This window comes from Papio anubis, chromosome 16 (assembly GCF_008728515.1).
Source record: "Papio anubis isolate 15944 chromosome 16, Panubis1.0, whole genome shotgun sequence".
In the NCBI taxonomy this organism is placed as follows: domain Eukaryota; kingdom Metazoa; phylum Chordata; class Mammalia; order Primates; family Cercopithecidae; genus Papio; species Papio anubis.
The window spans coordinates 935,158-945,992 of NC_044991.1; the positions used below are offsets into that span (position 1 = coordinate 935,158).

Sequence of the window (10,835 nt, forward strand, 5' to 3'; positions counted from 1 at the left end):
GTGGAGGCGTGGCGAGTTCCTGAGCTCTCTCCTGCGCAGCGGGGAGCCTCAGCAGCATTAAGGCCAGGCCCTCGCGAGCAGGAGCATTCCACTGCTGCGGCCAAGGTGCCCGGGGGAGGGCTGGGCGTGCTCTGAATGGTGCCAGTCCCACCATCCGCCCTCGCTTTGGGTTCACCGGAACCTTCTGGTGCTCTGCACATGGGGAATTTCTTGCTCCGAGCTGCAGTTCTTCTCAGTCTTAGGACAGGAATTATTCGGAACCTTCTGATGTTTTCCAAACACTCATCTGTGTGCTCTGAACTTTAAGGAGTGCTCTGGCATTTACCAGCACGCGCACGATTCTGAGTCAGGCTGAACAGGGTTGCTGGTCCGGAGGCGAAGCACTCACTGTGGGCCTCCCGCCTGAGTGCGGTGCAGCGGCCTTGTGCTTCCGCGTTGGCCCAGCCCCAGAGGCTGGCCCTGGCTTGTGGCTTCTTTCCCCCGCGGCTGCGCGCTCGCCAGCAGTGAACCGTCACCTGAAGCAGTGTTCCACTCGCCGCCCTTGCGGAGACCCCTGCCGCGAGTCTCCATGTGCACATGCTGGGGTGTGAGACCGCGGGGGATGTCTTTGTCCACTCGCCGCCCTTCGGAGACCCCTGCAGCAAGAGTCTCCGTGTGCACGTGGTGGGGCGTGAGAGCGCGGAGGTGTCTTTGGTGTCCTTCGGCGGTTCAGGGAGGAGGCTGAGCTGTCCTGCCCTTCATTCGGACTAAATGGCTTTTTCACTGTTTTCCAGGTTCTCACTTTAACCACTAATGTGCTGGGTAGTTCACTCTTTGGACCCTAATCATTTTCTCTTACCTCAACTTGGACTGGAGTTCTGCTAAGCGGCCGTTTTGGAACACACAAAGATCACTGCATCTTGCCTTTCACTTAATTCTTGCGGATCCCATTGGAATCATCAGCTCAAACATCCTCTAAACACAAACACAAACAGCAGCCCTGGAGGAGCTCTCCCCCACCCCAGCCCGCCCCCTCTGTAAGTCAGCCCGGCAGTGGGAATGGTGCTGGCGCCCGGTGCACGCCTGGAGCTGGTGGGATGTCGCGGCGCCTCAGCCTTCCCTCTGGATAGTCACAAAGGACGCAGAGGAGAGCCCGGCGCCGGCTGGGAGCCTGCTGCAGCTGACGACACAGTGGACAGCATTCTGAGGCTGTCCTGAGCGTGTGGAGCCATCCCGTAGTGACCTTTGGTTCGCGTGCCGCGGCCATGCCCAGGCGCGTTGTGCTATGTTGGTGCCGTGGGGTATGGAGGAACTTGGCTCGGTGCCATCTGAGGATGTGGCATGGACAGTGCGTGCTCACTCACTTGCTAGCATCTTCTCTATTTCTGGGTTTTCTACCTGATTTTCTTCTCCCCTTACTTCCCCTTGCTCTGTTTTCTCCCCATAATCCCCAGTGGATTCTTGAGCAGTGCTGCTGTTTATCTCTTGCTGGCTGCCACGCTGAGTGTCCCTGCGGCCAACTGAGAAGTCCTGCTCGTTGGATGGGGCATCCCTGGACGCCTGGGATCTTGTGCAGGCATCTGGCCTGGGCCTCGGGTCTGTCTCTGACCATCCTGGCTGCATCGTCACGGAGCGGGTCCCGGCGAGATGGGCCTTGGGTCTATCTCTGACTGTCCCCAGCTGCACTGTCGTGGAGCAGGTCCCAGCAAGTCTTGTGCAGGCGTCTGGCCTGGGCTTTGGGTCTGTCTCTGACCGTCCCGGCTGTGTTATCACGGAGCGGGTCCCAGCAAGAGCAGAGTGCTGTTGGACTCTTCTTCTGTGTGTGTTTTTATTGAGAGGTTGAAAAATGCACCAAAAATGCTCTCCTTTTAACGACGGTAAAAGTGAAACTGAAAACAGAAGATAATGGGCTCTCCCACCTCTGGGGCAGCATGGATGCTGGAGCCTTTGCCACTGCGTGGGGCCCTCAGGGCTCAGGTCTTCGGGGTGCAGGCTCAGCCCACCTGCTTCATACAGCCAAGCTTCCTATGAGCCAGAGAAGCCGAGGCGGCAGCTTGGGTGCTGGTGGCAGGGGTGGGCAGGGGTGGGCTTGTATCCTGGGCTGTGGGGATGTGTTCCCATGGCTCCCTGCCCTCAGGCGTCTCGGCAGCCACCGATCAGGGCCTGGTGTTCTTGTACCTGTGGCCTGGAGGATTTGTGGTGTCCATATGGGTTAGGGGCTGGGAACCTGAGGCTAGAGGAGACTATGGCCCATCAGTCAGACCTGCAGGCCTCCGGCTCCCCAGGTGGGCCCCGGGGCGTCTCTTCCCTGTGGGGAGGGGCGGTGTCCCAGCTGCTGTGGCCTGCAGTCTCTCAGAAGACCCTTTGGGGACCTCCCAGGGCAGTTACAGGTGTGCTGTGGATATACCTGGTGACAGGCAGGCTTCCAGGGACCACGCTTGACTGGGCTGTGGGACACCTTTGCGCCATCTCCTTCGTGCCATCTCCTTTGGGAGCAGAGAGGGACGTTTCTGTGTTCAGTCTTTGGCCTCCTAGGAAGTCACTGGGAAGGCCCCTTGAGGGTGGGCAGACCCTGGCCACTGTGGGAATTTGTGCAGCTCCTGTGTTGAGGGGACAGTGGCCCTTCCCTGGCAGCCGCCGCCTCTTTTAATGTATTTTGCACAATCACTAGCTTTACTTTCAGCATTAAAAAAACACCTCATGCTGAAAAAGTTGCTGAAAGTTGCCCCCTGCTGTATACACAATTTAGAGACTTGGGCCCGATGTCAGTGCTTGCAGTTTGCAAATGCCTCATGGACCAGGCACCCATCTCTGCAGACCTCAGGCCCTGGGTTCCCCACGTTGGCTCCCACCTCAAGGCTGGCCTGGGCTTCAGAATGTTCTGGGCTGAGGTCCTTGCAGGGGTGCCGAGGGTGCGCGTCATGATGGACATCTCCCAGCTGGCCAGAAGAGCCTCACAGGGCGGGAGTTGGCAGGGCTGAGATGGAGAGATCTCAGAACCATAGCTGTCTTAGATTATTTTCTGGTGGCCCAGGTGGAGGCTGGGAGGGTCTGGGCAGCACAGGCCACCTCGAAGCTCCCCTGAGGTTCTGGGGACTCCAGGCAGTGGCCGCAGAGCCTCCCGGGCCGTGTCTGTGGCCTGGTCTGGCCTCTGGGGTGACCCTGCACTGCTGTAGCCCCCGAACTGCCTGTCAGGCCCTGCGGCCATCGTGCCCCCACCAGGCCTCTCTCTGGGTGGCGTCTTGGTTGGTCTGGGTTTGTCCGTGCTGCCCACGTCTTCCTGGGCGCTGTCACATTTTCACGGGTGACACGCGGAACCTCTGTGTGTACTTGTGTCATATGTGCACTCACTGAATGCTTAAGAAAATTAAGAGGGGCATTTTATCATTCTCCTCTTTCTGAGAATTAAGGACTTGCCTTGTGTTTTAATCCCCTGCCTGGCCCCACTCCATGCGGTGGTGCTCATGGAGCTGGGGCCGTCATGGCTAGTGAGTGGCCTGTGCATGGCCTGGCTGTGTTGGGGCTGCAGGTGCCGGCACAGCTGCGGGTGCTCTGGTGCTGGGGCCCTCAGGCTGGCGTCACTGGGCAGTCTTGTGAAGGCTGCACTGGTCCTCGTCTCCCCCCAGGTGGCCATTGCTCGGCGGAGCAGTAACTACTCAAAGCCTCCCCACCCAGGCCCTGGGCCGCGTCTGCTCACCCCGTACCTGGAGTCTGAAGTGCGCTGGGGGCCTGGCTGTGGGGTGTGGGTCGCCAGGCTGGTGGCTGCTGTCTGGAGACGGCTCACACGCATTGGCAGACCCGTCCCTGGGCCTGTGGGCTGAACGCTGGCAGGGGTGCTGGGCTCCGTCCGTCCACTGCTGATGCAAGCTGGGTGGGCTTCCCCTGCCTTCACCCACTCAGGTGGGAGTAGGGATGGAGTCCTTGCTCCTGAGGGGTCCTCAGGGGCCAGGACAGGACTTTTAACTCTCTCTTGAGACACCTTCAGGGCCTGAGTGTGCAGGGTCTGAGCTGCTCTGTGATGAGTGTGGGGAGGATGTGGAGCCCTGGGGCAGCTCAGCATGTGGCTCAAGGCCTTCTACTGTAGATTCTTGCATTTATTTGTTCCCTTGCCAAAAATGAGTATGACACCCCCACCTGGCTGTATTTCCTGCCTTAAAATGACCGAGGTTAAAATGAGAAACACAGAGCTTCGTTTGGCGCTCACGGTACATTCCAGTCCAGCAGACACAGAGCGAGTGTCTGACTTGAGTCTGTGGAGGGCAGCACGGCGCCTGCCTAGTCTGCGCATTTCCTTCTGAGCTGTTCACCGAGGTTGATTTAGCCCCTCTGTTTCAGTCAGTCGTGCTCATTGAGAACAGACGGGAAGCGTTCGAAGCAGGTGGAAAACCCCACAGTCCAGCCATTCCCTTCGAAACATGTCTCCCAGCCACTCGGGAGGCTGAGGCAGGAGGATCACTTGAGCCCAGGAGGTCGAGGTTGCAGTGAGCTGTGGAGTCCATTGCACTCCATCCTGGGTGACAGAGCAAGACATCGTTTCCAAAAAAAAATTCTACATTAATGCTTTATTTACAAATTTACACAATTTCCTTTGGAAATGGATTTAAAAATTTTTAAGGATGAGGTAGGCAAGAAAATGGGGTTCTTTTTGGATAAAAAAATTCACACAGCTGGGCGCGGTGGCTCACGCCTGTACTCCCAGCACTTTGGGAGGCTGAGACAGGTGGATCACGAGGTCGGAAGATGGAGGCCATCCTGGCTAACACGGTGAAACCCCGTCTCTACTAAAAATACAAAAAACTAGCCGGGCGTGGTGTCAGGCGCCTGTAGTCCCAGCCTCTAGGGAGCCTGAGGCAGGAGAATGGCGTGAACGCAGGAGGCGGAGCTTGCAGTGAGCTGAGATCGCGCCGCCACCGCACTCCAGCCTGGGCGACACAGCGAGACTCCGTCTCAAAAAAAAAAAAAAAAAAATTTTCACACACCACTTCAGCTCTCACACCCAGAGGCTGCCCTGGTGGGAACATCGTCCCCCTGTTGTGACTCCCGTGGGGGACCTCGTGGGGGGACCTTGGGCACATATGTTGCTTCCTGTTGACTGACATAATGTCAGGCCTTTTTAGGGGGAAAATACTGAGATTTGCCTTATTTTTCAAATGTTGAGATGATGGAATTGTAGACTGTGTTTTGTGTAGCTGTGTATAATACTTGAATGCCAGTGATCGCAGCTTCATAGTGAGTGAGGCCAGATACACTCAGACACGGCGATGGCCCCGGATTCTCTGTTTTAAAGTGTTTCGTCAGCATTTTTGACTTCATGTTAACACTTGTCTTTTGAACCAAGGTTTTTTCTTTTTAAAACCTGATTTCCTGTTCCCTGGAACTCTGCTCCTGTGAACACGATTTTGTGTCTTTGGTGACCCCTTCAGCCTGGTGAAGGGTCCGTCCCGATGCGATGTGTGCCCACGTGGACAGGTCACCCCCGTGTTTGCACTCACAGGTTGCACATCTGCTCCTGTGGCAGGTTCACGGCATCCTTTCTTTGCCTTCACAGAGCCTGTTTAAAGACCTGGGCTTGTCAAGAGGAGCATCTTCAGGGTGCTCAGCAAACTACTGTGGTCAGAGCTGACTGCAATTTGTTACATTGATTTCATTTAACGAGTAACTTTGGTGTCTGCTTACTGTAAGGACTGTACTCTGGGAGTGAAAAGGAAGATGCTGTCTTACCTGTGTGTGAAACGTTTCTTGTAAGATGTGTTCCAAGTGGAACCTAGTTGAGTCTTGCTTGGGCACGCCCTGGTTGCGCTGAGCTCAGGGCTGGCCTGCCTGTGTTCCAGGTCTCACCAACGGCTTTGGGGGTACGAGGAGCGAGCAGGAGCCAGGCGGCGGCCTGGGGAGGAAAGCCACACCCCGACGACGCTGCGCCTCCGAGTCCAGCATCTCCTCCAGCAACAGCCCGCTCTGCGACTCGAGGTGGGCACCGCGGCCCCGCACTTCCTGCCACGCATCTCCCGAGCCACCCGCCCTGCCTGGCTGTCCTGGAGACCAGGACGTTCCAGCTCCCATCTTAGTGCCCTCTGAAAAATTCTGGCCCGGGATTCATGTGTGCTCTGCTCTTGTGGGTGGTTTCCCGTGCTGCATATTAATCTGCTTTATAGAATTCAAGCAGAAGTAGGAAAAACACTACGTGAAATAGGAACGCAATTTTAGAAACTGCAATTAAGTTTATACTTGATCTTTTCCTCCCAGAATCTGGCAGTGAGCACAGCCCTGCCTGTCTCATTGGCCTCCTGAGTACCCCCTGCCACAGGCTCACTCCCTCCAGACCTGTGCACCCACAGGCCTGCCTGGCTGCAGGGGTGTCAGGCAGGACGCGTGGCCAGCTTGGTGGCGGGCAGCCCACGGGACGAAACCTGAGAGAGGCTGAAGCCAGGGGTGGGACACCTGACTCCCTCTGCTCTTCCTCCCGAAGCTTTAGTGTGCCCAAATGTGGGCGGGGCAAACCGGCTCTTGTGCGAAGGCACACGCTGGAGGACCGCAGTGAGCTGATCTCCTGCATCGAGAACGGGAACTACGCCAAGGCGGCCAGGATCGCAGCCGGTGAGTCGCCCGGACCTGCGTCCGTGGCTCTCCACACCTCCCGGTTAGCGTCTTAGGGCTTGACTGCTGGGGACTGGACTCTGGCTCAGGGAGCACAGTGCCCTGTGTGGCCCCACCCTGGCCAACCTCCTGGGGAGGGGTTCATCATACACCGAGGGGCTCTGGGCTGCAGCCCTGCTGGGGTGCCTGTGGAGGTGGCGCCTCCTCCATCCTGCCTTTGTTTTCCTATGGAACGTCCAGCTCTGTGTGGCTCCTGGCTGCCGGGCACTGTCAAGGCTGTCTGGGGTTGTTGAGGTTCAGTGGTCATTTGTGACTGCACAGGGGACTGACTGCAGAGGGGGTGCCCCCAGCTTCAGGCTCCTGGGAGAGGGGGAGGCCCTGGGGTTTGGGGTTGGCACGGCCCTCACTGTGGAAGGCAGCCATGCTGTGAGGGGGCATCAGGACGGAGACTCCCCCGGTGGGAGGGACAGCAGGGAGCTGGTCTGGCGGAGGGGGAGCCAGGACTTTGGTTTCGGATTTGGGGTGTCAGCTGCATAAATGAGGCAGGAGCACGCTGGGAGCCCCGTCCTTGGGGCAAGGAGGTCTCAGAAGGGACTATGCTAGCAGGGCACCTGGAGTCAGAGCCTTCCAGCCCGGAGGGCAGAAGATTCTCTGGGTCCATGGGAGGCTGGTGGGTCCCCAGGTGGGCTGCAGGGACGGAGAGGGATGCAGGGGCCTGGACTCCACAAGAGAGGCAGTGGTGCTGCCGGGTGTGGGTGAGAAAGGCCTGGGAACTGGGCTGTGCTCCGGAGACCCCAGCCTGTTGCTGTGTACCTTTTGTGGGGGGGCAGGGCACGCCCCCTCTGTCCTGCTGACGCCGTGCCTCTCTCCACAGAAGTTGGCCAGAACAGCATGTGGATCTCCACCGATGCTGCCGCCTCAGTGCTGGAGCCCCTGAAGGTGGTGTGGGCCAAGTGCAGCGGCTACCCCTCCTACCCAGCACTGGTGAGTATGGCTCTCGTGGTGCCCAGGGCCCCAGCACCTGCGGGTCCCGAGGAGGCTCACACAGCTGGGGGGTGGGGGTGGTCCGAGGAGGCTCACACAGCTGGGGGGTGTGGGGGGGGTGCGGTGACAGGTGCAGTCGTCTGTGGGTGTGAGCCTCACAGTGACCTCAGTGGGTCCTTCTCGTGCAGATCATTGACCCCAAGATGCCGCGTGTGCCTGGCCACCACAACGGCGTCACCATCCCGGCCCCACCCCTAGACGTGCTGAAGATTGGGGAGCACATGCAGACCAAGTCCGACGAGAAGCTGTTCCTCGTTCTCTTTTTTGATAATAAGAGAAGTTGGTGAGTCAAGAGGCCTTAGAGTCCGGGGACCGGCTGGGGTGGTTGTGTGGGGGCCGTGGGCTTGGTGACCTGAGTGTCCCTGTGGTGAGCAGCCTCTTTATCTGCTGGGCCCTGGCACAGCTAAAGTTGGAGGTGGGTGCTCTGCTGTTTGCCTGGTGGAGAAGGGCACTGCCCAGCACCCCCGCTGGGACTGTGGGATGGGCACTGAGCACAGGGTCTGTCTCTGTCTGATGGCTTCGTTTCCCTCTCACCTGAGCCCATTGGCCCGGGCTCTCTCTTCTCTATTCCTTACCCGTGTCGGCTGTAGTGTTGGGGGTCCCACTGCTGGGCTCCTGGACGCCTGTGCTGCAGGACATGGCCCCCGCCCGGGCCTGGCCTCTGGCCCTGTGCTTAGAGCCTTCCATCCTGGCGTCACCCAGCTCTGCTCAGACGTCTACCCCATCACAGGAGGCTCCCCCTGTGCCCTGGGCTGCTTTTTCGCACAGTGCCTGGGACTCTGATGTGCCAGGGTTCAGACCCCAAGACGCCTCTGTGTAGGACACGCTGGCAGCACATGCCTCTGGGAAGAGATGTAGCCCCAGCTGTGCCCTGCGCACGTGGCCCAGGCAGGTGCTTCCTGGTTCCCCGTGGAGCTGGCTGCTCTGGGGACCTGGCCAGAGGCTCAGGGCCACCTGCGTATGGTGTGCCTGGAGCATGGCTGGCAACACAGGCATCCCTACCGTCTTTCTCTTCATTGCCCCGACCTCTGCCTCTTTGGCCACATGGCCGTTGCTCCTTGTCAGGCCCTGAGCGAGGCCCACACCTTGTCCATCCGAGGGCCCCTTTGATGGGGTCTCCCCAACCACCGGCCCCTGCTCCGGGGCCCACCCTGGCTCTGGGCTTCGTGTGTGCATGTCTTGTCACTCGGCAGACACTGGGAAACGTTTTGGAGGTGGAGGAGGAGATGATGGTTTTTCTGCCTTACTTAGCTCCCCATATCCCCAAGTCGGGGAGGGGAAGGGAGGGGTGCACCCCTGGCCTCGGGCCTGTCCCTACACAGGGCCCAGCTGTCTTGGTGGTGCTGAGCAGGGTCCCTTTCTATCAGAGGGCAGTGGATGTGTTAGATGATTACATGGAGCACGTTGAAGCACCACGTGCAAGCAATGATTTCCCCATGTTTTTCCTTTTAAAAAGGCAGTGGCTTCCTAAGTCCAAAATGGTTCCCCTTGGTATTGACGAAACTATAGACAAGTTAAAGATGATGGAAGGGAGGAACTCCAGCATCCGGAAGGCCGTGCGGATCGCTTTTGACCGCGCTATGAACCACCTGAGCCGCGTCCACGGGGAGCCGACCAGCGACCTCAGTGACATTGACTGACGGCCCGGCTGCCAGCGCGGGTCTTGTCCATAGTGTTGATAAGCTGTACATGTTTGTATATTGTTCAAAACTTAACTTATTCTGGTTTTTAGTTGTAGCTCTTTAATTCTTTTTGCCCAGGGAGGGGGAGGTTTTATTTCCACGTTTTCTAGGAACCCATCTCCGTCTGGGCGCTGTGAGTGGGGTGGGCGCGTCCGGGCAGCGCAGTGCGTCTGTCACACGACCCCGGGCCGTGCTGCTGGCGTCACTGTCTTTGACATGTAGCTTTTTCTTAAAGACTTTTGAATGTTTAATAATTTTGTAAATCATCCTCTTTACACAGAGTACCACTTATTTAATAAGACGGGATGTAAATTTACAATGACAAATGTGTATTTTAAGAAAGAAAAGGACATTATTTTGAATGGTACTTTGTGGAAAGGGGAGAATAAAGTTATGCTGTGCACATCACTTGCAGATCACCAAAAACGCCCGCTGCCCGCGCCCGCCGTCCCGCCCGCCTCCACCCCGCAGGTGTGCCTCCCAGCGGATTATTTATTGTAGAAAGTGTATTCATTTGCTTTATAATGAAAAATACATTTGCAAAGGTATATTGATATGCATTTTTATACAGGCACATAAAAATTCAACTCGGCTTGGGAGCAGAATGCATTGCGTTGTATAAATGACTCTGGCCTGTGTGTACTTTGATTTTATAACTTGTAATCTTTTGTTTACAATGAGGGGCTTTCTGTAACTTGTTTTAATTTAGAACACTTTGGTAGCAATAGAAACTTTGGATACATTTTTGTATGGTACATGTGATGTATATAGAATTAGTACTTTATTTTTATTTTTAAGAGGTAAAGCATTATGTTGGGGAAAGTAGGGTGGGTTTCCAAATTTGCATTTTTTATATTAAAAATAAAGTCAAGATTTGGACGGTGTGGCCATTTTATTCCTACAGCCCTAGACGGCTGGGTGAGCCCCGAGGACAGGTGGGGTGCTGACTGCGAGGGGCGGGGGCGGGGACACGCCTTTATCTTAAAAATTGCCATGGGATGGCAGTATTTATTATTTCACCTGATCATATTTTATTTTAAAATTTTAATTACATAAAGGTTTTAAATGCTTTTTAAGCCTACACCGTTTGTAACATCTCCATAGACACTTGGAAATAAAGTCTTCCTTAGATAGTTTCTGTCCTGCATCTGGCAGGTGCTTCCTATCTGTCGTGGCTCTCCTTCCCACAGCCAGCCCCGCTCGGCAGGCCCCTCCCCACCGCCAGCAGCTGGTGGCCCCCAGGATCACCCACCGCCCACGCAGAAGGGAAGCGGGTGCAGGAGCCAGGTGGAGCCCAGGAGCACTCAGGGCTGCCGAGAGGCCCAGCTAAGGGCAGGTGCAGTTTGTGCCCCTTCTCTTTCCCACCCACAGCCTCATGGTGCTGTCGAGCGGAATCTGCTTTCTAAGTATGGGTCTGAGCGGAGGGAGATGCTGAAGCTTTGAGCTTTTTGTTTCTGGCTTAACCTTGGTGGATTTTCACCCTCTGGGCATCATGTCTTGTCCAGGGGAGGGGCTGGGGAGGGCCTAGAGCTGTAG

The 10,835-nt window shown here is 56.7% G+C and overlaps 1 protein-coding gene across 10 annotated transcripts in view; it reads left to right on the top strand.

Annotated features, from left to right (window-relative positions):
• The window catches only part of BRD1 (bromodomain containing 1), a 50,063-nt gene extending 39,880 nt beyond the window's left edge, over positions 1-10,183 (top strand). For 6 of the 10 annotated variants that reach the window (XR_002515435.2, XM_003905723.5, XM_021921706.2 and 3 more), the window contains 5 exons: positions 5,811-5,946; positions 6,446-6,573; positions 7,448-7,557; positions 7,746-7,900; positions 9,074-10,183. Coding sequence is in view for 9 of the 10 variants with exons in the window: in XM_003905723.5 (XP_003905772.1) it covers positions 5,811-5,946; positions 6,446-6,573; positions 7,448-7,557; positions 7,746-7,900; positions 9,074-9,257 (713 nt within the window). In the remaining variant the exon portion in view is untranslated. Of the gene's footprint in view, positions 1-773; positions 1,793-5,810; positions 5,947-6,222; positions 6,347-6,445; positions 6,574-7,447; positions 7,558-7,745; positions 7,901-9,073 lie in introns of those variants that run through there. The other 4 variants (XM_021921701.2, XM_003905725.4, XM_031656177.1 and 1 more) reach the window with 3 other exon arrangements.
• Positions 10,184-10,835: the final 652 nt, after the last annotated feature.